The 25,670-nt window shown below is 46.4% G+C and overlaps 1 protein-coding gene across 7 annotated transcripts in view; it reads right to left on the bottom strand.

Moving 5' to 3' along the window:
• Positions 1-25,670, bottom strand: part of LOC138265564 (von Willebrand factor A domain-containing protein 5A-like) — a 613,576-nt gene that overhangs the window by 408,449 nt on the left and 179,457 nt on the right. For all 7 annotated transcript variants that reach the window (XR_011199384.1, XM_069213382.1, XM_069213384.1 and 4 more), the window contains exons 6-7: positions 25,281-25,395; positions 23,159-23,328 (exon numbers count right to left, since the gene is read on the bottom strand). Coding sequence is in view for 6 of the 7 variants with exons in the window: in XM_069213382.1 (XP_069069483.1) it covers positions 23,159-23,328; positions 25,281-25,395 (285 nt within the window). In the remaining variant the exon portion in view is untranslated. The remainder of the gene's footprint in view (positions 1-23,158; positions 23,329-25,280; positions 25,396-25,670) is intronic.

Here is a 25,670-nt window from a genome sequence, read left to right as displayed (position 1 = left end):
TTGATTAGAGAGCGTAAAGTAAGTCACTTTATGAGGGGACTTCTTTGGTAGAAGAACAATTCAAAATCAATGGGCTGTGCAGTTTGTAGTGTATTTCCACCACAACAAGCCTCTGACACAGTTAGGGTGCCCACCTGCCCTTAGGTCACAACGCACACTGTTTCTATACCTGCATATTTGTGTCATAGCCTAATACATTTTGTGTACTCTAGTCTCATTTTCGTTCCAATGTACTAATTAGACTAACAAACCAGATATTAGTGATTTCTAGATAAAATGTTGAGTATAGGAAACAGAGAGCCTGATTTAAACGTTGGCGGACGTGGTTACTCTGTCACAAATGTGATGGATATCCCGTCTACCGTATTATGGTTGCATTATATCCTATGGAATTTGTAGTGCAGCGGATGGTATAACGGTATAACTGTTAAGTTTGTGACCGAATAACATGTTTGCCAAGATCTAAATCAGGCCCAGAGTCCATAGTGATCTGCACTGAGGTGGTCACCATAGGTGTAGTGTACTTTTGCATTTTCAACCACCCAAGTGATAATCTACACATGGGGTTACTGTAGATGAAATAACCATAATACTACCAATAGCTAAAGGGGAAAAATGGTAATTAGTGGTGGTTCCAGAAAAATTGGAGATATTCCAAGAAGTTATGATTAGCATTGATCTTAATACAATGTTAAAAAAAAGCGATCCGATTTGGGCCACTCCCTGGTGTCTTGCCCTAGATATAAGGACAAGGCCAATCTGCCTCTTATTCTGGCATGTTGCCCAGTACTGGCTAAATTCTAGAAGGATAACACGGAAGGCTATGAGTATTTGTCAAGGTGATGATATTGTCTCCCCAGAGGTCATTCTATTTGAAGTGGGCGACATCACTGGTGGAGCAGTTAACAGGGTTTTAATTGTTTATCACTTGCTAAACTAATGTTGAGAAAAGGGTAGATTCATCCAACTAGCAGACAGCCAATGATGAACAACATTTCTGAATTGTTGTAAAACGTGAATGTGCATCAAGAGAAGAAATAGGTTTGGGCCAAAATTAGGAAGGAAACAAAACAAATTATTACATTTTTGTATAGAAGTGCTTTACTGATGAATAGCAGTTACTGTGTACAGCTATTATCAGTTGTTTAACACAGACTATTGTCAATAAGTAATTTAATTAAATCTGCTGAATATTAACATTCAATTTATACCTTTTTTATTTTTCTTTTATTACTCTAATCTTGAATTTTGCTCCAACAATAAAATATTACTTGATGCTTATCTCTCCTTTGTATTCCATAACTTGGTCAATAAAAAAAGGGCAGGATTGTTCAGGTGTATCTGTTCATGCGTTTCTGAAGCGGGTTTCTTCAGAATGCAAGAGAAGCCTGTACTTGATGGGTCTTGAAGGACCATTTACAATACACTTCCTTTCTGGTCATTGAGGCAAAAGGTGAGAAGAAATTGCAATAAACAGAGGACAAAATCCAAGATAGTTTTGCAATGTTGATGAAACTTTGTATCTGCAACCATGCAAGTGTAAAACATCCTGGACTGAGGGGGTCTATGTGAGCATATTTATGTAGGGCATCTTGTTCAAGATATGAAAAAGAGGCATTCAATACCCTTCAAAGCAACTGTGAATTGGTTATAAAACCAGTGATTCTCTCCTGTGAGAGGTACAACGCTGAATGTCTCAGACTTTTATCAGACACAGGTAACTATGAGACCATTAATGAAGACCTCACTCCCATACTTAAAAGCATTATATGTAGAATGTTTGAAGAAGCAGAAACATGTGGTTGGATTACCAAACGGGAGGCAGATATTCTGGTGGATAAAAACTCCAATACTCCTTGTTTGTTAAATCCACAAACCACAGTTTTCAAGTCCCCGGCAGACCAACTGAGCCTGGGAATAACTCAACCCTGTCAACCTAATCACACATTTTTGATTGGTTCTCATCATCAATGCAGAAACCAACATCCTTTTAAGTCTTGACATCAAAGCTCTGCACTTGAGAATCCCTCAAGTACGAATGCTTCTTGTTGTAGAAGTGAACCTTTCCAAACCAGAATGGACCTACAACACTCCTTACGTTTTGTGATAGATACAGAGTTCCCATCGACCTCTTATGGAAAATTTCTTTGAATATAGTGTCACCCACTACCACAGAGTGTGGCCTGTCCTTATGTCCACTAGTTTGAGGTGGAATTCAAACACTATGGATTTACCGGCACACTACGAGTCAGACTAAACGGTCATTTATCAATATCAACATAAAAACAGTGACACATGGTTTCTGACTGACATCTTCCATAAAACAACTGATAGAAATGGACTTCTCCATTACAACAACTGCCATCCCCATGCCCTAAGGAATAATATATTTTTCTAACAGTTCTTACGCATCAGACACAACTGCTCCAATTTAAGCAAATATGACAAAAAGGCTTCTGAACTATTCCAGAAACTGGCTGACCACCAATATTCTAATAAGGTTATCAAAAAAGCTAAAAATAGGACCTGGAAACAGAGACGCACTGCTCGAAACACATCTTAAACCTATTAGTGATAAAATAAGCTGTGTGACTACATTTTCACCTATCTCAAGTCAAGTTAAAAAGATCATAACAAAACTTTTGAGAATATTAAACAGTAAAGGGAACCATTGGAATCTACCTGTTTACTCTTCCAAGCAAGGATGAAACGCCAGGGATATGCTAGTGTTGTAGGGCTTACATTTAGCCTCCATTTTAGCTTTCCTTTTTAACTTGGCATATTTTTCTAATAGTGGTTTGCACATGTTTTCCCCTAATACGAGTTTGTGAATCATTTATTCCAGGTAGGCATTGTCGCCTTTAGTCTACACAACTTGTTCCAGAGTCACACAATTAGAACGCAATTGCTTGTTTTAATTTTGCTCGGAGGAGACCAATCTTTCTCCCCAGACTAATTAAAGACATTGTTCGGCACCTCTTGCATAGTCCTATAAGCATGCTGTTTTATCATTTAAGCAGCATCCATGCTAAAGTTTGTAAGAGGTGTTTCACTTCATGCTGGAGCTACTCTGGAGGCTGCTGTGAGCTGTGACTGAGATGCAGCCCTGCTGATCCCACCCATCATCCTGAGTAGGAAGATAGATAAGTGAGAGAAGTGTGCAGACCTACACACTTAGGGGGTGATTCTAACCCTGGCGGTCGGTGATAAAGTGTCGGCCAACCCGCCAACAGGCCGGCGGTCCAAAAAATGGAATTCTGACCCTGGCGGGAACCGCCAACAGAGACCGCCACATTAACACTCCGACCGCCACGGCGGTACATACAAACAGCTCGGCGGTCACCGCCAACAGGCAGGCGGCAGACAATGTAACGCCCACCCTATCACGACTCACCAATCCGCCACCTTTTCCGGGGCGGGAGCCCCGCCGATAAAAACACGGCGGAAACAGACCACGAACGGGAAAACGCTCACCGATACACACTCCACGAGGAAGGAGGACAGCATGGAACCCGAATTAAACATCCTACCTGCTCTCGTCTACCTTCTCATCTACCACGAGTACGAAGTCCGGCGCAGACGACAACGGTGAGTACTGCACCTACGACACACGGGAGGGGGAGGACGAAAGGTTACGGCCACACACATATGCGACCCCCCCCCCAACTATGTACACACCAATGCAGAGCAACAAGTCACAGTGACACCACCCAAACACCCCAGAAAAATGCAAACACATAATTAAATTGTGAGGATTAATTTATGTAAATAATAGGCTCGGACAAATATACGTCAACTATGTAAAAAATATATACAAAAATCAAACTATATACACTGCCATGGAGAACCGAGGCAATCAGTCCTGTACAACCAAAGTACATAGAATAGTCCGTGGGCCACAGTGTAGCGACACAAGGGCAAAGCCCACACAGGAGACCTGAGTCCTTTGGAGAGAACACTGCAGGGGAATCTGATGAAAAAACTACAGGCACCTCAGGGGGAAGGGAAGGGGGGAGCACCACAGCCACATGAGTCCACAACGCCAGATCCACGAGGAGCCACCATGCCCACTGTACCATCCTGGGGAGTGCAAAGCCACAGTCTCTCAAGTCTTTACAGTGGGTGGGCTGCCCACTGTACCATCCTGGGGAGTGCAAAGCCACAGTCTCTCAAGTCTCTACAGTGGGTGGGCTGCCCACTGTACCATCCTGGGGAGTGCAAAGCCACAGTCCATCAGGTGGATGACAGTCTCCACTGGTCAAGGAGGAGGCATGGTGGGCACAGTGAACCATAAACAGTGCTTGACAGGATGGGCCCAGCGGAGCGGTGCTTGAGACGGCGGTGCCCAGCGGAGCGGTGCTTGAGATGAAGGGCCCAGCGGAGCGGTGCTTGACAGGAAGGGCCCAGCGGAGCGGTGCTTGAGATGAAGGGCCCAGCGGAGCGGTGCTTGAGACGGCGGTGCCCAGCGGAGCGGTGCTTGAGATGAAGGGCCCAGCGGAGCGGTGCTTGACAGGAAGGGCCCAGCGGAGCGGTGCTTGAGATGAAGGGCCCAGCGGAGCGGTGCTTGAGATGAAGGGCCCAGCGCAGCGGTGCTTGAGACGGCGGTGCCCAGCGGAGCGGTGCTTGAGATGAAGGGCCCAGCGGAGCGGTGCTTGACAGGAAGGGCCCAGCGGAGCGGTGCTTGACAGGAAGGGCCCAGCGGAGCGGTGCTTGAGACGACGGGGCCCAGCGCAGCGGTGCTTGAGACGGCGGTGCCCAGCGGAGCGGTGCTTGAGACGGTGGTGCCCAGCAGAGCGGTGCTTGACAGGAAGGGCCCAGCGGAGCGGTGCTTGAGATGAAGGGCCCAGCGGAGCGGTGCTTGAGACGGCGGGGCCCTGTTCAGCGGTGCCTGTCTTCACGGTGGGGCCCTGTTCAGCGGTGCTCTTCTGCACGGCGGGGCCCTGTTCAGCGGTGCCTATCTTCACAGCGGGGCCCTGTTCAGCGGTGCTCTTCTGCACGGCGGGGCCCTGTTCAGCGGTGCCTATCTTCACGGCGGGGCCCTGTTCAGCAGTGCTCTTCTGCACGGCGGGCCCTGTTCAGCGGTGCTCTTCTGCACGGCGGGCCTTGTTCAGCGTGCCTATCTTCACGGCGGGGCCCTGTTCAGCGGTGCTCTTCTGCACGGCGGGCCCTGTTCAGCGGTGCCTATCTTCACGGCGGGGCCCTGTTCAGCGGTGCTCTTCTGCACGGCGGGCCCTGTTCAGCGATGCCTATCTTCACGGCGGGGCCCTGTTCAGCCGTGCTCTTCTGCACGGCGGGCCCTGTTCAGCGGTGCCTATCTTCACGGCGGGGCCCTGTTCAGCGGTGCTCTTCTGCACGGCGGGCCCTGTTCAGCGGTGCTCTTCTGCACGGCGGGCCCTGTTCAGCGGTGCTCATCCAGTAGGTCAAGGGAGCCAGACCTGTGCTGGACTCCCTGCTCAGTCGCCCTCGGACCGTGACGTGTCTGGACCCTTCGGGGACGGAGTCCTCGGCTCTTTAGTGTCCTCCTTCACAGCTGGGATGTGACATGTGGGGCCCACCTGCTCCGCGCTCCTGCTGCCCTTCCGCTCCTTAGATGGGGCTCTCGGGCCCTTGCCTCCCCTAGATGTTGTGGCTGGTGAAGTGGGCGCACTTTGCTCCTTGGGGGCAGCCGTGTCAGTCCTCGCACGGCGGCCCTTGTGTTTGCGGGTCCTCTTGCCGGGGGGGGGGGGCTGGATGTGTCCTTGCTGCTGATCGAGTGTCACTGCTGGCAAAGGGTGGACTCCAGTACCCATGCACAACAGTGACACTCGAAGCTGGGTTGGTGGTGGCTGAGGTGCTCTTGGGACTCTTTGCAGATGGAGGGGGTTGGTCATCGGAGGGAAAGAGGTTAAGATTAGCCAGGAAAAGTTTTTTAGGGCCAAGGTAAAGGGTAGGAGAAGTGGTGATGGGAGTGGAGGAAGAGGATGTGGTTGTAGGAGAGTCAGGTGTGCTGTCATTGGGTGAAGGTGCTGGTGCTGTAGGCTGTCGTGAGGTGGATGGCTGTTGGGTGGGTGGCTGCCTGCGTTTGTGTGTCTTGGAAGAGGGGGTGACAGACACAGTGGGAGAGGACACAGGGGACGTGTAAATGGCAGTGGGGGTGGTGACTGCACGCGTGTGGACTGTACTGGAGGGTGAGGTGGTGATGGAAGCACTGGCTGATGTTGGGGTGCATGCAGGTGTGAGTGTAGACGTCACAGGGAGGGAGGAGGGAGACGAGGAGGAGGGGGACACAGAGGTGGTAGTGACTGTTGGAATGTCTGCATCTGTGTGTTGCTTGGGTGAGTGTTTGTGGGATCTGTGGTGCTTGTGTCTGGATGAGCTGCCCTTGGGTGTTGAGGTGTGTGCAGGCTGGTCTGATGGTGTGGATGGGATAGGCTGAGGAACAGGAGACAGAGACAGGCTGGAGGCAGTCAGAAGAGGGAGGCTGGAAACAGGGACAATGGCTGCCGTCAGTGCTGAGGCCAGAGCAGTGAACGCTCGTTGATGGGCAGCCTGACCCGAATGAATGCCCTCCAGGTACGCATTGCTCTGTTGCACCTCCCTTTGCACCCCCTGGATGGCATTCAAAAGGGTAGTCTGCCCAACAATGAGCGTCCTCACGAGGTCAATGAGCTCCGCACTGAGGGCAGCAGGGGTAACAGAGGCAGGGGCTGAGGTGCCTGGGGCGAAGGAGACGCGCGCCTTCCTGGGCGAGCGGGCACGGAGCGTAGGCTGAGGGGCTGCAGGGAGGGCGGGGCTGGTGCGCTGGGTGGCGGCTGTACCTGTAGAGGCGGGGGCACGGATGTTGACGCCACCGCTAGGGAGCACCCATCCGAGGACGTGTCTGTGTCGCTTGTCTCACCACCGGTCCCCGTTGTGGTGCTCCCCTCGCCCTCCGGATCACTGGTTTCCTCGGTGTCTGTTCCTGGGCCCATCGGGGCCTTGTGACTTGCAGCTCCCTCGTGCTCCGATGCCAAATCTCCTCCGCCTGATGATGCTAATGCACACATGCACAAGAAGATGAAGAAAAAGGGTGGGGGGAGAAAAAAGAAGACCAGGTTGAGTGCATGCAATGTCAACACCGTTGGCGGAGAGGACAGACACAGGAGCCTCATGCACTAAGCCGCGCATTCGGGGTACACTACTCAGTACTACTGACTAGGACAACAGGTCAAGAGACGTCAAACGCGCACATGGGTGATGCTGGACCATCAATGGCTGTACTTGTCACCCTACAGAGGTGGGGGCCGGGGGCACAGGGCCATGCCTAAGGGAGAGGACTACACTACAGAAAGCGCCCTGGCCTAATGTCACCCACAGCCCTCCTCCCCCACCCAGACGCCTCCACTGCGCAGAAAGATAGGAGAATGTGCTGATACTCACCCCCTTGTGTCTGCTGTGATGTCTTAAAGCGCCCATCCAAATCAGGGTAGGCCACCGCCAGGATCCGGGACATCAGGGGGGTCATGGTACGACTGGCACCCCTCCTAGGTTGGGAGGCCATCCCTAGCAGTGACTCGGCGGTCTTCCTGGTTCCGCGGTGGATGTCCTCCCACCTCTTGCGGCAGTGGGTGCCCCGTCTGTTGTGGACCCCCAAGTTCCGGACTTCCTTGGCGATGGCACGCCAAATGTCGACTTTCTGATGGGCGCTGACCTATTTGACATGTACAGGGTGGAAAGGAAACAATCATCAATGACCTGCATGTTAGATGTGATTGCCCCCCCCCCACCAACTTTGCTATATGGCACATGCTCTCATCTGTTGTGCGTTGCACTCCTCATTCGCCCCCCACCCCACCAACTTACATCCACCCCAATCCACACAGGCATAGCCCATTCCATGTGCACCCGGTGTACTCACCTGTTGGTCTGGAGGACCGTAGAGTAGCGCATACTGGGGGAGGACCCCATCCACGAGCTTCTCCAACTCTTCAGACGTGAAGGCAGGGGCCCTTTCCCCAGTCGCAGCAGCCATTGTCACTTCCAGACCGAGGTCACAGCAGCACTTGCAGTATAGGTCCTCTCCTGTGGATGATCAGGTCTCGAGTGATCAATCAGCTAGGAAATGGCGGTCACGCCCGCGGCGGTGCGTACCGCGACCACCGGCGCACATCGTCATTGGCTCCTGAAACCCATAGGCTTCAATGTTAACCAATGCGGCTTCGTATAGCGGTCTTCGACTGCCTACCGCCACGGTGTGCCCCGCCAGCGCATTGACCTCACATCCCATTGTCCCACTTCTCAGGTCAGGCAGCCGCCATTTCAAGGGCCCACATGGCTTAATTTTGACTGCGTCACACAGGCCTAGGCCTTGCATTGCCACACATACACGCCTTTCAATCCATTGCGATTCTTCAACCGTGCAAGCTGTGTGAACGTACCTGTGCTTTGCCTGACTCTGTGCTCCATGTTGTCCTTCCTAGGCACCGTCCGCTGGGACTTGCGAGGAGAAGGATGAATCCTCGCGTGTACCGTCCACTGGTGGACCTGTCGACAATGGAAGAACGCCATATAATACTACGCTACAGACTTGACCGTGCCACTATCCATGATCTGTGAGCCCAGCTGGAGCCAGCCCTGATGTCCCCCATCCGCCAACCCACAGGGATTCCCCCTCTGGTGCAGGTTCTGTCAGTCCTCCATTTTTTGGCAAGTGGATCATTCCAGACAACAGTGGCCATGTCATCTGGAATGTCTCAGCCTATGTTTTCCAGGATTTTGACCAGAGTGTTGTCTGCCCTGATGAAACGCATGCGGAGCTACATCATATTCCCAGAGGAGGGTGAATTGCCTACAGTGAAGGGTGATTTCTATGCGCTTGGACATATCCCCAACATCATTGGTGCCATTGATGGGACACATGTGGCTTTGGTGCCCCCAAGAGACGATGAGCAGGTGTACAGGAACAGGAAAAATTACCATTCGATGAATGTCCAGGTGGTCTGTTTGGCTGACCAGTACATCTCCCATGTAAATGCCAAGTTCCCTGGGTCAGTGCATGACGCGTATGTTATGCGAAATAGCAGCATCCCCTATGTGATGGAGCAGCTACAGAGACAACGTGTGTGGCTAATAGGTGACTCTGGTTACCCCAACCTGCCTTGGCTACTGACCCCAGTGAGGAATCCCCGGACCAGGGCAGAGGAACGGTACAATGAGGCCCATGGGCGGACTAGGAGGATCATAGAAAGGACCTTTGGCCTCCTGAAGGCCAGGTTTAGGTGCCTGCATATGACAGGGGGATCCCTGATGTACTCACCAAAGAAGGTGTGCCATATCATCGTGGCCTGCTGTATGCTTCACAATCTGGCATTGCGACGTCAGGTTCCTTTCCTGCAGGAGGATGGTGCAGATGGTGGTGTTGAAGCAGCTGTGGAGCCTGCGGAGAGTGAAGAGGAGGAAGACTCAGAGGACGACACAGACAACAGGGACAGAGTTATAGAACAGTATTTTCAGTAGCACACAGTTAAGAATCACCCATGCCATTTTACATTTCCTGAAAGCCTCCTACATCTCAACTTTGTCTATTTCCCCACAGAACTTTTAACATGATGTTTGATTTTCCGTTCCCTTTTCAGTGCTGTATGTCCCACTGCGTGACTTCTGCTTGGTTAACCCATGGACTAATGCGAAGTGACCTCGGTATGTGTTCAGCACAAAGTTAACAGAACGTAATTGATATGAAATGTGTTATACATTTATAAATAAGACAGGCTGAGTCCTGATTGATTTCAGTGCAATGAGTGATTTATTTTTTGTGCAAGATGATGGTACATGAAAGTAAAACAGTGATGGGTGGGGGTGGAGTAATGTCCATGGCAGAGTCCAGTTCTCAGTCTGACAGGTGCATTGTCCATATGCCTGTGGAAGGATGGAGCAGGGGCAGTTCAAGGTTTGACAGGGTGGCAATGTGGAACAGTGGGAGGACTTCAGGGGGTATCTGATGCTGGCGGGGGTCTTGACATCCTACTCTGTCGATTTTTTTGATCTCAGGCTCCTCTTGCGGGGTGGTTGTTGTTCAGCAGGAGGTGGGGTTCTGGTGGCCTGTCGTTGTGGTGGGGCCTCCTGTCCACTAGCGCCGGCGGAGGTGGTAGGCTGTTCCTGTTCCGGGCTAGTGACAGGGGCCCTGTGTGATGCCACATGGTCCCGAAACGTGTCCTCTATACGGTTCAGGGCCTGGACTATGCTCCCCATAGCGGTAGAGATGTTGGTTAGGTGGTCGCTGAACCCCATGTAGCGTTCCTCCTGCTGTGCCTGGATCTCCTGGAACCTGGCCAGTACCGTCGCCATTGTTTCTTGTGAGTGGTGGTAGGCTGCCATGATGGTGGTGAGGGCCTCTTGGAGAGTGGGTTCCCTGGGCCTCTCCTCCCCCCCCTGTCGCACATCAGCCCTCCGAGTTGCCCTGTTTCCCTGGGCCTCTGTCCCCTGGACGGTGTGCCCACTACCACTGCCCCCAGGTCCCTGTTGTTGTTGGGGTGGTGGGTTACCCTGGGTGCCCTGTAGTGGCAGACACACCGCTGCTTGACCTGTCCTAGAGACTGAGGCATGGGCCCGCTGGGTGGGAGCTGTGCTGTTGTTCCCAGAGGGGGTTGGGTCTGCAGTGGCCTGTGTCTGAGTGAGGGGAACCGACTGTCCAGAGGTCCCCGATGGTCCGGGCTGGTCATCAGGGTCCAGGTCGACAGAGCTGCTGTCATCACTAGGGGCCTCTTCCGGGGGTGGGATGGACATTTCTGGTCCCTCCTGACCGGTGTGTTGTCGTTCGGGTCCTGCATGGGGTAAGAGGGTATGGTTATTGTTTCTGTGTGTGCATTTGCTTGCGTTTTATGGGTGCCCTTGTCCCCCAGTGCTGGCATTCCCTTGGGGGAGGTGTTGTGAGGGTGTTTTGTGGGGGGGGGGTGGGTATGTGCAGTGGTCATGCTTAGGTGATGGGTGTCCATAGTTTGGGGATGGCATGCAGGGGTTGGTGTTGGGTGGGTTGTGCTGGAGAGAAATTCTCAGGGAGGATGTGTGATGGGGGGTTAGGTGTGAGGGTGGGGGTGGGGGTTAGCATGCTGGGGGGGGTGAAGTAGTTGAGCTTGTACTTACCAGAGTCCATTCCTCCGGATACTCCAGCGAGGCCAGCAGGATGCAGGATGTTTAGTACCTCTTGCTCCCATGCTGTGAATTCGGGTGGTGTGGGTGGTGGTCCCCCGCCAGTCTTCTGCACTGCAATGTTGTTTCGCGAGACCATCGATCGCACCTTCCCCCGTAGGTCGTTCCATCGTTTGCGGATGTCGTCCCTATTTCTGGGATGCTGTCCCACCGCGTTGACCCTGTCCACGATCCGCTGCCATAGCTCCGCCTTCCTGGCTATCGTGGTGTGCTGCACCTGTGAGCCGAAGAGCTGGGGTTCTACTCTTATGATTTCCTCCACCATGACCCGGAGTTCTTGGTCCGAAAAGCGTGGGTGCCTTTGGGGTGCCATGGGGTGGTGTGTATGAGGTGTGGGGTGTTGTATGTGGTGATGTGTGTGTTGGTGTGTGGTGCTTTGTGCTTCTATGTGGTGTGTGTGATGGTGTTGTGTGCCTCTGTGTGATGTAGCTCTATTTTCGCTGATGTGTCTCTATCTCCTTCGTCTCTGATTTTTGTTAGTAGGGGTTTGTGGGTGATGTGGGTGTGTGTTTTATATTGTAATGGGTGTGTGGGAGTGGTGTGTGTATGTGTTTCAGGTGTGTGCCTTTCACATTGTCCAATGTGGTAGAGGTTTGTAAAGGTGTGTGTATTTTGACCGCGGCGGTGTGTACCGCCAATGGACTACTGCGTTTGAAAGACCGCTGCGTGGATTTGCGGATCGTAATGGCATGGGCGTATTTCTGTTGGCGTGGCGGTGGAGGTTTGGTCATCTCCAGTTTACCACTGGCCGCTGATGTGGCGGACTGCAGTGGAGGTCGGATTTTTTGAGGTTTTGCAGTTGTGGGTCTGAATGACCGTGGCGGCTTGCCGCGGCGGTATTGTGGTGGCCTTCTGACCGGCGGTAAGCGGCTTTTACCGCCGAGGTCAGAATGACCCCCTTAGAAGGGTATGGGGTTAGATCATTCCAACATGTCCGGCAGATGGGTACTGATGATATGGTCTCTTAGGCATAGAGAAATAAGTGATAGATAGGAGTAACTTTAGAAATATTAACAATTAACATGGTTGAATTGTTTGTTTTTCTTTACCATAATGCTTTTAAAATTTTTGTGTTTCATCTGTTTAATAAATGCAGTTTACATTTAATTTACAAGGATTAGAGCTCTTCAATAAACATTTGAAAATGCATTAACACATCTTTTTTGTAACACCTTGGGCATGCAAAGGTGACAAATGAAAGGATTAGATCTGTTTCCATGAACTCTCTGGGAATCAGAGTGGTCATGTTCAAGGTTACCAACAAAATCTACAACTCTGCAAGGGTTGGTGGTTTCGATGTGGCACTGTGAGCTAGCTGAACAAACAAACATGTACTTATTGCATAAGTAGACAGTCTATATGTCATGAAAGTGTTGTGGACCTAACACACAGTCCTACTAAATTTTCAGGAACTGCATAATACTAGTATAACAACAAACATATGACATACACTGCCTAGCAGTGACTAGCACTCTATGGGCCCTCCCACTGGTTAGTGCACACTACCTGTGTGGAAGATGCTCAGTATGCCTGTTCACTTGCACCACTAAAACTGTCAAGTTAAGCTCTATCAGTCCATAGGAAATCAGGACACACACAAATCTTAACAATAATAATCTATTCTATATCATTACTTGCCCCTGCAGCCTAACCAGGAAGGCCAGTATCCATATAGGGATCACCCCAGTAATAAAATATATAAATTGTGCTCCACTAACATTACTAGTTATTACCTAAAAAGAACATACTGCATACGACATTATGGTCCTCATTTATGCTTTTTTTGTGCTGCATTTGCATAATTTTTTTACACAAAAGCGGTGCAAACTTACAAAATACAATTGTATTATGTAAGTTTGCGCCGCTTTTGTGTCAAATAATGACGCAAATGAGGCGCAAAAAAAAGTATAATTCCGGGCCTAAATTGGTAGTACTGGAAAATGTTAGACAGGTTGTAAAGACCAACAATCAACAGACCCTCCTGACTTAACAACAAAAATGGGTGCATTGTTTGAAGACCCATATAAAGGGTCTCAATGACAACATTCCATGGTTTGTTTTTAAACTAGCACTGCATTGTTTACATGACATAAGGGCTTGTGATACTGTGAATGCATTCTGACAGTTGCTTCTCAGTGGATTTGAGGTTTGTAAAATTTCTTGCCTTCCATTTGCTAGCTTTATTTGTTTTAGGCTGTCCAGCTTGAGATCGTACCTTCCCCAGTCAAAACCTTAATTACAGTATCCTTCTGAGTCCTCCCTTTTTTATGTAAACAGGCCTGTAAATCTTGTTCTTATCTTGCTGCATTTGTGGGTGCATTCAAAGACAGAGTTCAAATGTCAGGCACTGTCTTCGGATGGCGCTTGTTTACTTTTCTTTCTCTGACTTCAAAGTGAGAGGATTTATGTAACAACCTTGCTGGATGGGGGTAGGAAAAAGTTATTTTCTAGCACATGACAACATTTAAATGAACTGTGTAGGTATTTCAGAATATAACAGGATTAGAAACACAAATGCAGCACATTTTATGCTATTTCGGAAGGGTGTTGGTAACAAATTCTATAAAATGATCAAACAAATATTACACTAGGTCAGTGATTCTCAACCTTCTGACTTCTGTGGATGCCCACTTTATCAATACTGGAACCTGTGGACCCCCACTGAATCATTATTGGAATTCAGGGAGCCCACCCACTGAGTCATAACTGAAAGCTGGGGACCTAAGCTGTTAATAATATTACATTTTCTAAACAGTCACCTTCCCCCTGAAGAGGATTTGTGGCTCTCCAGGTGTCCCCGGACCACAGGTTGGGAATCAGTGCACTAAGCGGTGCAATTTCCACACATTTTTGTATGTGCACTGTACAGTCTTATTAGTAAAACTGTATGCCTGTACAAATGTAATGGTCATTTCAATTGAAAAAGTGCTCTCTGTAATGGCAGTGTGCTACTACACCATAAATACTCCACGCTGCACCACCCCACATCGCTGCGCTCTGCACTACTCCACACTATGCCACTGCACTCTACTCAACCTCATGCTGTGCCTCTCTACTCTATTCTGTACCACTCTACTCTACACCACTCTTCACCACTCTACTCTACACCACTCCACTCCATGCCACTGCAGTCTATGCCACGCCAGTCTACGTAACACCAATCTACTCTCCACAACTCCACTCTATGCCCCTGTACTCTATGACACTCTTCAACACTGCACTCTAAGACACTGCACTCTGTGCCAATGCACTCTAAACCAATGCACTTTACTGTGTAACACTCAACTCTATGCCCCTGCACTCTAAACCAATCCAATGTATGCCACTCTAATTTACTCTGCGCCACTGCACTGTATGCGACTGCACTCTGCTCTGAAACAGTCTGCTCTATGTCACTCTACTCCACTCTGTGCCACTCCACTTTACGCCACTGCATCCTACACCACTCTACTCTTAACCACACTCTATGCCAAAGCACTCTACACAACTGCACTGTCAGTGCACTCTACACCGCTGAACTCTACTCTACATCACTGTACTCTATGCCACTGCTCTCTACGCCACCTACTCCACTCTACACCATTGCACTCTGACGCTGTACTCTCCATTGAACTCTCTGCTACTCTAACCACACTACTACTCTCTACGCTACTTCACTCTACGCCACTGCACTCTACAGCACTATACGCTACTCAGCGCTATAATATGCTACTCTTCTCTGCACCACTTTGCCACTTCACCCTATGCCACTCGACTAATCTTCACTCTCCGCCACTGCATTCAATGCCACTCAACTGTACTCTGTACCACTGCCCTCTGCATCACTCAACTCAATGCCACTCCATTCTGTACCACTCCAAGCCACTGCACTCTCAGCCACTATCCTTTGCATCACTGCACTCTGCAACACTGCACTCTATTATGCACCACTCTAATCTATACCAGTGGTTCCCAACCTTTTGACTTCTGTGGACCCCCACTTTATCATTACTGGAACCCAGGACCCCTAAATAAATCATTATTGGAATCGGGAGACCCCCCCACTAAGCCATTACTAAAAGCGGGGGACCTAATCTGTTAATATTATTTCATTTTCTAAGCAGTCACAGACTCACTGAGGAGGTTTCACGGACCTCCAGATGTCCCTGGACCACAAGTTGGGAACCACTGATCTATACCACTGCATTCTACAGTGCTGCAATGTACACCACTTAATGTAATGCTACTGCACTCTATGCCACTATACTCTGCTATACTCTATGCCACTCCAGTGTATGCCACCCTATGCAACTTCACACTATGCCACTCCAATACACAACACTCTCCGCCACTCCACTCTACAAAACTCTTCGCTATTCCACTCTATGACACTCCCCCCCTCACCTCTATGCCACTAGCTGTTAGCCATGCTGAAAAGCAGCCAAGCAGGTGTACAACACACAGGAAAAGCCAACAGCTCTTCCATAGGTGAAACCAATTGGCTCTGCCAATGCTTGTTTAACAATCCCTCTAGCCTCTGAAGAATAAAATTATTTCCTGGCAGTACTAAAAAGATTTTTAGAATCCGTCACAATGGATCACATACACTCAAAAAAGTACTCCATGTAAATATTGAATACTGATTCTGCTAAAGCAGATATCTTAATTAGAAATTATTTATGAATGTTATGTATATTGAATAATGAATTATGTAGAATATGAATAACAAAGAAAAGTTATGTGCATGCTTAGAAATGTGACCTTGAGGAATGGCCACCAGTGTTCACGAAAGGTACTAATTAAATGATTAATACATATGAAATAATGAAAATGTATTAGATTAATGTATTAATATGTCATATTGAGAGTTATGAAATATGTTCTTGCTTATTAATTTTAGGCCTTAACTTAGCAAGTGTCTTGGCCTAGTTTTGCCAGGCCTCATGCAGAAGCTGTATTTCTTAGTGTTTAATAGAAAATGCCAACAGAGAGAATTTACTATGAATTGCTTGTTGTATTAATAAAATGCTTAGCAGAAGCTTTCCATGAGAACTGACTAGCAGAAGACGTTGTCCTTAAAAGTGCAACAATCGTGTGTAATATGTGTGAGATGTACTTTCCCAGGACGCAAACGATGAAGAAACTGACTGGAGAAGAAGCTACAAGAAAATTGATACCTGACGAGCCGGATGATAAGAACATCGTAAGGCTGACCAATCAACGTTATGTGAAAGGACAAATATTAGAATTCATAGATTTGGGACGAAAATATTATTGGATAGAGTAATAACGTACGATTAACTGACCTATTGGAAATTAGGGGATAGTTTGGGAAACTTTGATATAACAACGGGACAGAGGGGAAAATCTTCACACTGGAGAGAGATTTTAGGAGAGAACTAGAGATTAGACCTTATTCAGATTCACCGCGATATTGGGAAGAAGAGACTCGAGATTAAGTCATTGGGCTCATACTCTCTGACTGAGAGCCTGATGTGTTGCTGATCGATTGATGACCTGACAATGATTCTGATTGCTGACCCATACCGTGGATAGGTAAATATGATAATATGACTGAAATGCATTTTTGTGCCTTTTCTTTCTAGGTACCAACTGTGCTGTCTTGTTTCCTTAGCTAGATGTTTTCCAAATTCATGTTCTAAATTGTTTTGCATGAAGACCCACATGCTAATGCTAATCTGGGTTATTTGAGGTTATCTACATGGCAATTTACAAATTGCAGAGACAAATGATTGACAAACTACTCTGCTGAACTTATGGATGGCTTTGCATTATCGAAGCTGACTTTATTAATGATTTGCACTGATGCTATAGAATGTATTGTGATTCAAGCTTTGATATGGTTGTGTTTCTTGCATCTTCTTGGTTAATAAATATTATTCTTGATGCGTTTTGATTAAATATTGAGATTAATCTATATGACTTTAGTATTGTTAATACAAGGGAAATAACATTACTAAATTTTACTAAAGGTGTGGTTATTCATGGCTGAAAGGTCATGGTGCGTGACAATTACTGACTCCATTGATTATTGATTTGACTAATGATTATTGATTATTGTGTATTGCTTATTGTTTCTATACTGGAGCTAGGGTAAGAACATCTTAAACGAGTCAAAAGGTTAATCGACCTATACGCGTCCCCTTGTAAGTTTACTTATTAAGGACCGACGCACTATCAATTCCATTCATCACTAAAATAGTTACTGACGAATGAGGCAGCCCATTGATGAAGCATGCCATCGAAGTTGGTGGGCAAGGATTTGCCTTACATTATTTTGTGCCTCTGATGTTATTTCTGGCCATATACACGAGTGGTAGGAGCCTCCATTATACGTGCAATATTCATAAGAAGGATTATCCTATCTGTTCTGATTTCCTTTTTGTATGCAAAGGGTTTAACACCTGTATGTGAGTCCCATGCTGTGAACTGTAAATTCTTCCTGATTAGCAGAAGTTTCATGTTCGCTTATCAGTTCAAGGACAGTTATTGAGTGCTGTATATTTTTTTCTTTTAGGGTTTGCCATAAAAAGCTATTTGAAAGTGGCCCTTTATATTCGAAACCCTCAATAAGGTATGCCTATCCAAGCCTGCATGTGTAGAATGGCGTGGCGACTGTCTACAGCATTATTCTACCTATCCTTTTGTTATGGAGCTCAAGCAAAGACTCTCCTACTCAACCACTCCAAACGATTTGTCATTTTACAACAGGATACAGTCACTCAAACCGCATCTGATGACCATCATGTCTGGTAAGCATTCCATGACCGAAGACTAGCCCTCATATCCATGTCTATGGAATATTAGTTCAAGTTGCTCTCCATTTTGTGCAACAGTAATCTGGGTGGTTTTTGATGGGGGGAGGGTCTCCTGCACCAGGCCAAAAAGTCCTTGCAATGGAGTGGCATCGGAGGATAGGTTGTTTACCTGTGGGTGATTTGGGAGCAACCTGTGAAGCAGAAGGCAGGAAGCAGATCAGCCCAGGAATATCTGTTGGAATCCCTTGTGACCCAGCAAGGGTTACAATGATGATAGTGCTATCCACTGCACCTGAAGCAGCAAGTCGGTCCAAAAGGACCAGCTGACAAGAGGTGGCAACATATGGTGCACGAAGGAAGTTTCTTACCACCTGTAAAGCAGAGCAAACAGCCAGTTGAGAGTTCTGAGAGTTCAGGCAAGGTTGCTGCTGTCATTTCAATTATTGTGCCACAAAAAGTGTGATATTTGATGATGCAGCACATGGTGAGGATCTGCTCGGTTGATATTTGCTTTTCAGGGAAGGCATATGATCGTTACTGTTTTCAGAGAGGATGGATAATACCTTACAATACGATGGAAAGATGGGCAAGATTTTAAATGCTTAAGAGGCAAACATTTATTATATTTATAAGCTTCAGTGAAACATACAACAACTCTCACTGTGTCACGAACTGGGTAAATAAGGAAGTATAAAGGCGGATGCCAACAGTAAGTTTCTGGTGCCAAAAGCATATGCTAACTTCTTTATTGTTACCGAATTGAATAATACACTCAAATATCATTGTAAGCACAAATATATTTCCATAAGGATAACAGAACTTCAAAGTAAAGGTGGTATGACTGACTTTACTCCCCTGGTGATGTGAGTTTCAAATTCCATCCATAACCTGCAGGGTGTACAACCCTTGTCAAATAGGTTGATTAAAGCATTTTCATGTTAGTGAAATATATCCTTATCACGATCCACTTGGCACAACAGAGAAACCTACTACCAATCAAGCCTGAGACATCCTTTTGTGAGCCTTCATGTTCACAAGCCTAGGATGCCTGCCATGGCACATTAATGTCAACAGGTAAATCTAAGTGGATCAGCAGTCAGTGGCAGAACATCAGAGTGCAATGTAGTCACCTTCAAACATAAGTTATGGATATATGGGCTGCGCCAAGCCAAATTAATAAAGTCTGCAGGTGCAAAGGTACATTACTTACAGTGTTCCAAGAAGGGCTCATCTACCTAGTGTATTTACGTAGGCAATATGCATACTAATAGTGAAGATCCTATAATCTAGAACTCATTTAAATATTTCTGGTCATTTCCATGCCCTTGATAATGTCAGTTAGTCAGTGGAGGCTAATTTAGCTTTCCACAGCCCATTATCACCTAGGGTTTTGGTGAAACCCACATTAAATGAACCTGTAGGATGTTAAAAAATTTAGGTGCCTGGGACATATCTTGTGCTGCGGAAATGGCAGAATCAAGCAACCTTCTCACCTCCCAAGTGGAACTAAATATTAAAGTAAAGTATGAGCAGAAAACCAGCCTTTTCTAAGAATGTGAAGACCTGAAAGTGCTTATGGCAAAGTGGATGTTTTTTTTCTCTTGTTTTTATTTATATTACACCTCATGCTCAATATTCATATGGTGCAGTACTAGTTTCATACTAGCAAAGTGGATTTGTTAGACTTTGAGGCCCTTTATTAGAAGTGTCTATTCGAAATGTTGAATCATGTGTAAGCAGCTGTGATTCCTGCACATCTGTCTTGTCATTAACAATTTCAATTCCATAAAAAATGTCTGTGCTAAATTAATAGTAATAGACAAAAGGAAATACAATTATCTTGGGAGTACTATCCTCTTGATGGTTGAGATCTTCTGGCCATTGATAAAGTGAAAACATTCCAGTGGTTAACTGTTTCATATCCTATTGTTTTGCAGTATTTCTATTGCACTTTTCTACATTTTCTTGATGTCCCAAAGTGCTTTTCAGACCTGTGGTCAATGGTCCAGAGTCTCAGGTGCATGGATGAGAGAAGGGTAATGGTCATGGTGTCAACTATTAATGTTGAGTACTGGTGTTGAGTGTGGAGAGTGTGCTCCTACCTTGATGCGGTAGAGTGTAAGGTATATTTTGTGTATGAGATGGTAGGAAACGAAGTGTGAGCATAGGGTTAAAAGCACCATATACAAACAAGACAAGTAAGTGAATAATACATGGAAATAATCACATCTTTACGGCTCTAATGAATTGTAAATGATTGTTGATGGATCTGATTTTCTTTGGCAGTTTATTCCACAATATGTACGTCTGTACTAAGAAGAAGCTACCTCTTATCCTGGCTAAAAGTATGCAGGGGACATTGTTGAAATGAGGTGTAGGTGATTGTTGTTGTATAGCCCTGGGAAAGTACAGTATGTTGAAAGATGTAAACAAAGGGAGGCACGCTGTAGAGCAGGGACCACTATTAGAACCGGAATCACACAAATTAAATGTCAAAACAAGGGAGGCAGCCGAGTGTGACCATATCTGGGATGGTTACTTGAATAGTATAAGTGTGTTTCTAATAACCATAAGCATGCCATCCACATACAGAAATGCAAACACTCTGTGCCCACATAGTAGTAGACCTTTGTGCGCATCCACATCTAAACAATATGGCAGATGGTGGATACCCCTGGAGCAACTAGTCAATATAAACTGCACTTGCATCATTCCATTCATGAGATCTAATGAAGAGGGTGGAAAAGGAACAAGGGCAAGATATAGAACTTGGCGGATGGAATAATCGGTCACAAATGTAAGGGATATCCCGTCTGAAGTATTTGTGACAGAGTGTTCCCCTCTGCCGTGGGACACCAGACCCACCTCCAATGTAACAACACCACTAAAACCTATTGCACAGTATGGTGGAGGGGTTAAAGAGAGGCCTGAGCTGTTACCTGTAGAATACAAAAATAGCTTAAAGGAAGAATAGCACCAAAATATGAAACTCTCATTTTCAATAAACAATTTTAACTCTCAAACGAACACAAAAGCATGATGTTGAGCTGATATTTTCTGTTTACTTATGAACAGTTAGTTTTGAATTGAGAAAAGCATGTTTAATCATGTAACACATTTTAGAATCTCGTGCTGGAAGCTGTAACGGTTTCCTACTATGGTGACCAAGAGACAGTGGGTAATCCCTACTTTAGAAAGAGACCATGCTTTTCTGACTCATGCCCCTTAGAGGATGTGCGCCTTCACGACTTGAAGTATGGTTTGTTAAGCTTCAGTGTGGATCATTTTTAATACATAATTGGAAGCCCACTGCTCTCAACCACTGCTCCTGCATCAAGCTCCCAAATCAAGCCATAGGTACCAACTTCATTTTAAACCTCCAATTTCAAATTCCTTCACATGTACAAAATGTTTTACAGTTTTCAATTTTACTCTTTGATCTTTTACTTACATATACTTTAAGAATCTATTAATCCGCACATATTATTTAATTTTCTACAAAAACGGACCCCGCTGAGTAGCAGCTGCCGAACCACAGAGGTCTGTGGACAACAGGTTAAGAACTGCTGGACTAAGCATCAAGTGCAAATTGTATTCTGAATATCAGTCCAGGTCAGGAAGCGCAGCAGAAATCAGTTTATAGCTCACAGAGAATTCTTCTCACACATGCTGCCTTTGAACATCTAAGAAAATCTTTAGGAATTTTTCTCAGTGCTAAATGCGACAGGTATGCCCAGACATGGGTGGGGCCTGTGCTCAATGTGCCACGGGGATCAAGATGCAGCTGACTGAACAGGCCCAATTGGACTGAAACCAGTTCTTGGGTTACTTTTATGTTCGGGTTCAGAAAGGCCCTGGCTTGGCAGTTCGTGCTAGACTATTCATTTTGGAGCAGGACCAAGACTGATTTGCATATTGGCCAGGCCTACTATGAGGTGGAATAGTGGGCAAAATAATGAAAGAATGGGATACGGCCAGAGTAATTACCAGTGGTTGAGATTAATTCAAACATTACACCCCTCACTTTTTGCTCACCTCAGTATGAAAATATAAGTCACTGCCCATGCTACCCATGCTGCTTTCTTGCTTTGCCAATCGGTCTGCCTTGAACTGCCACGGAAAGAGGAACCCACTCCAAGGAGTAAGCCAAGGAATGTGTGGTCCTTGGCCAGCTGCTTTATGTGACTGAAGTTTTTCCACCCTTAATTGAAGTGATAGAAAGTCTATTGGATCAACAAAGGGGCCTCTCCTGTCCAGGAAAATCAAGATTGCTTATGTCAAATCCAAACATGATATACTTTCTTTGACCACAAAAGTTGGAAAAGGGAAATGTATGTAGCAGTCTACTGGGACCAATGATATGCTGAAAAATACATTAGGAGGGTAAGCTGCACCTGGCCAAAAATGCAGTACTGCTGGACAAATTAAAAGAAAGTTCTCACTTTTTATAGGAAGTCCATACAATTCAGAATTCTAGGAAATCATATGGTTATGACAGAAATGTCTTCATAATTATCACTGGGGCAACAGTCTGCAGAACCCAAAAGACCCTTAAATAACCATTCCAATTGAGAGGATTGACTTTTCTTCTCTGTGGATCTTAGTCCTTGAGAAGAATGAAAGTGTTGTTTTGGTCCTGAACCCGAGCAGATAACATCTTGCTATCATGACCATCAAAGAGGGGGGAACAAAAATAAATCCCTTCAGTATGGGAGCAGGCACTTAGAAATTGTGAAAATGAAAGACTGATTTCGCAAGCAGATAGACGGTCATGGTGCTAAGATGTAGCATGGCAGAAATACACAGGCCAACCCGTGACTATGCAGTCTCAACTATTTGCTCCCTGGAACATCTCAGGAATTCACATGACTTGTGAATCAGATTTGTAAATTCTAGCAGTTGATGATAAATTACAAACAAAGTCCCACAGACATTTTACATCTTCTGAGAGAAAAGGGAGAAGATGAAGAAAACAACTCATCATGCTCGTGCTCACATGCCCATTATCACAGCGTCCATGAGAGCACCACTTACCTGTGCCCCTGCATCTATTAAGAAAAGCAAACCAACCTGTGGTCCATTGCACTTGGGCACCGGCATGAGTTCCTTTCTGGAAAGTGTGTTGACCTATTTTGTAAGGGTTTGTACACAAGAGGTGGTCATGGAAGGGTTTTCATACTGTCTTATTTGATGGAAAAGGCAAGCTTAAAATCACTAGGTCTCCATAGCCTCACCTTTGCGCTTTCTATACACCGTGGCAAACCAAGTTCCTTGTTCAAGCGTCTACCCATACTTGCAGAGCGATCAATAAGAAAGATGAACTCCCCAGTACTGGACAGCTCCTGGCTCTCCGGGATGTTTGGGTAAAAATTTAACATCAGATTTACATTCGCCATCAGGGAACCTTGCAGGAACAGAGAAGTTGCCAATTACAAACTTACAAATATGAGAGAAAGAAGAAGCAGAGATAAAAAGAAGAGTGAGCCTAAATGTGGAAAGTGGAAAAAGATGGAACAATGGAATAACAAAAAACAGTTCTGAATATTTTCAGCATAACAATTTACTAGTCAATGCCGCAAAATACAAAACAAAGACTGTAGTCACTAGTAGAACTTAACACAAGCATCAGTGACTGAATAGGACAGTCCACCAGTAGACACAAGATATGTTTCCTGGTAGGATGATAACAGTTAGCCCTAATGTATCTCCGAACCAGCAATAGGATACTCAGGCAAACCATTCTCCCTTTGAGATATAAAAAGGTAAGGTTTCTGCTTCACTGATTATAACTTCAATTTAAAACAACTCTATTAAGCAAAGGGACCCAATTTGCAGTACTGAAAACCATGCTTCTTGGGAAACACAGAAATGCAAGTTTTAGAGAGGCCCCAGAGGCATCTTTGTTAAAACGGCCATGGCAGGAGCCTGCCTCAGATTTAACCTCCTGCACAAGAATTTCCAGCTGTCCACCTATAGGCTAATGATAGTGGGTTGAACATCAGGCATAAGAGATGCGTTCATAGACCTGCAGAAAGGCTTGAGGGGTTTTGAGAAAAGCACCTTCGGACTCTCTGGATTTTTTTATTTGGGAGCTCCATAAAGTATTTTTTACACTGAAACTGATTTAAAGGTGGCAGGTTTTGGAAACATGAAAATATATTTGGCATATAAACCCAATGCAAAACTGGATCGTTTTGATCTGTGACCATTATTGGAAGAACTTTAGGAAACTGCCTAAAGGCTTGAAATGTATGCAGAAACGTTTAGGCTAAGTAGTGTCTTAGCTGCAAAATGCTAGTATTACATATAAATAACTTAAAAGTTTATGGGGGTCATTACAACCCTGGCGGTCCAAGGCCGCCAGGGCTGTTATGAAAGAAGCACCGCCAACAGGATGGCGGTGTTTCCCAGGTCATTATGACCGCGGCGGAAGCGCTGCGGTCGCACCGCCGGGGCCGGCGGTTTCCCGCCACAATGGCCCCGGCAGTTGTAAGCCGCCAGGGCAGCGCTGCTAGCAGCGCTGCCCAAGGGATTACGAGTCTCCCTACCGCCATCGTTTTCCTGGTGGTTTGAACCGTCAGGAAAAGGCTGGCGGTACAGGGAGTTGCGGGGCCCCTGCACTTCCCATGCTACTGGCATGGGCAGTGCAGGGGACCCCTGACAGGGCCCCGTGCAGCTTTTAACTGTCTGCTATGCAGACAGTGAAAAGCGCGACTCGTGCAATTGCACCCGTCGCACGGCCGCAACACCGCCGGCTCCATTTGGAGCCGGCTCCTGTGTTGCGGCCAAGATCTCTGCTGGGCCGGTGGGCGGAAACTAGGGTTCCGCCCACCGGCCCAGCGGGGAGTTCCAAATGGCCGCGGAGGGGGTGCAGCCGCATTGGCGGCCGCACAACGGTTCGATCTTAGCGGGCGGCTTCAGCCGCCCGCCAAGGTCGTAATGAGGGCCTATATGTGTATGGGCCCACGATCAAGTGACGCACATAAAAAGCTTCTAAACTAGAGAACTTAGAAATCATTTCTTGGATTATCTACACTGGAAAGAAGCAGCCTTTTAGTGCAATATCACACTGAATACGTTTTTAAATGGAAATTTCCAGATGTCTCCGGGGAGAGAACAACTTGGCAGTCACTGTGGCCACATCTTAATAGCCTTACTGGCTAGAAAATGAAAGTCCAATTTGGTATTGCCAACTTATACGTGGGAAATATAATTGGTTGTCCATTAATTTTAAGAAAATGCATTAAGTGGAGAGAATGCCATAGGTACATTGAGACAGAAAGCACGAATGAGAGATGCAATCTTATGACGTCATAGTTGGGATTGTAATGCCAGTGGTGTTTCTGATTAGATAACCTGATTCTGCACTTGGCTGTCCCGCCTCCACTAGGACACTGGGCTTGTCCACCTCATGAAAATAAATCAAGAGCTCCACATCTTTGTCAAATTTGTGGTCATCTGCAAGTGACACCTGGAGAACAAAAAAGATATGGGAAGACAAAAACAGTTATTCGGACAAGGAAAGTGTTAAAAAGAAGACAAAGAAAGTATCAAAGAGAGATAGATTGGAAATAAGGATAACATAGAGGAATGTTATATCTATATACCCCAACTTTATTTTCTTATTGTAAATCAGATAGCAGTACACTATTAAAATATTGCATTGTGATGGTTTCTTGGTTAACATTGCCTAAGGAGATTGCACATAAAATTGTCTGTGAGGCACTTTTTCTGTTGTATATTTTT

The sequence above is a fragment of the Pleurodeles waltl genome, chromosome 11 (genome assembly GCF_031143425.1).
Source record: "Pleurodeles waltl isolate 20211129_DDA chromosome 11, aPleWal1.hap1.20221129, whole genome shotgun sequence".
Lineage (NCBI taxonomy): Eukaryota > Metazoa > Chordata > Amphibia > Caudata > Salamandridae > Pleurodeles > Pleurodeles waltl.
The sequence above is the reverse complement of the archived record's forward strand: the minus strand, read 5'-3'. Positions and strand labels throughout refer to the sequence as shown.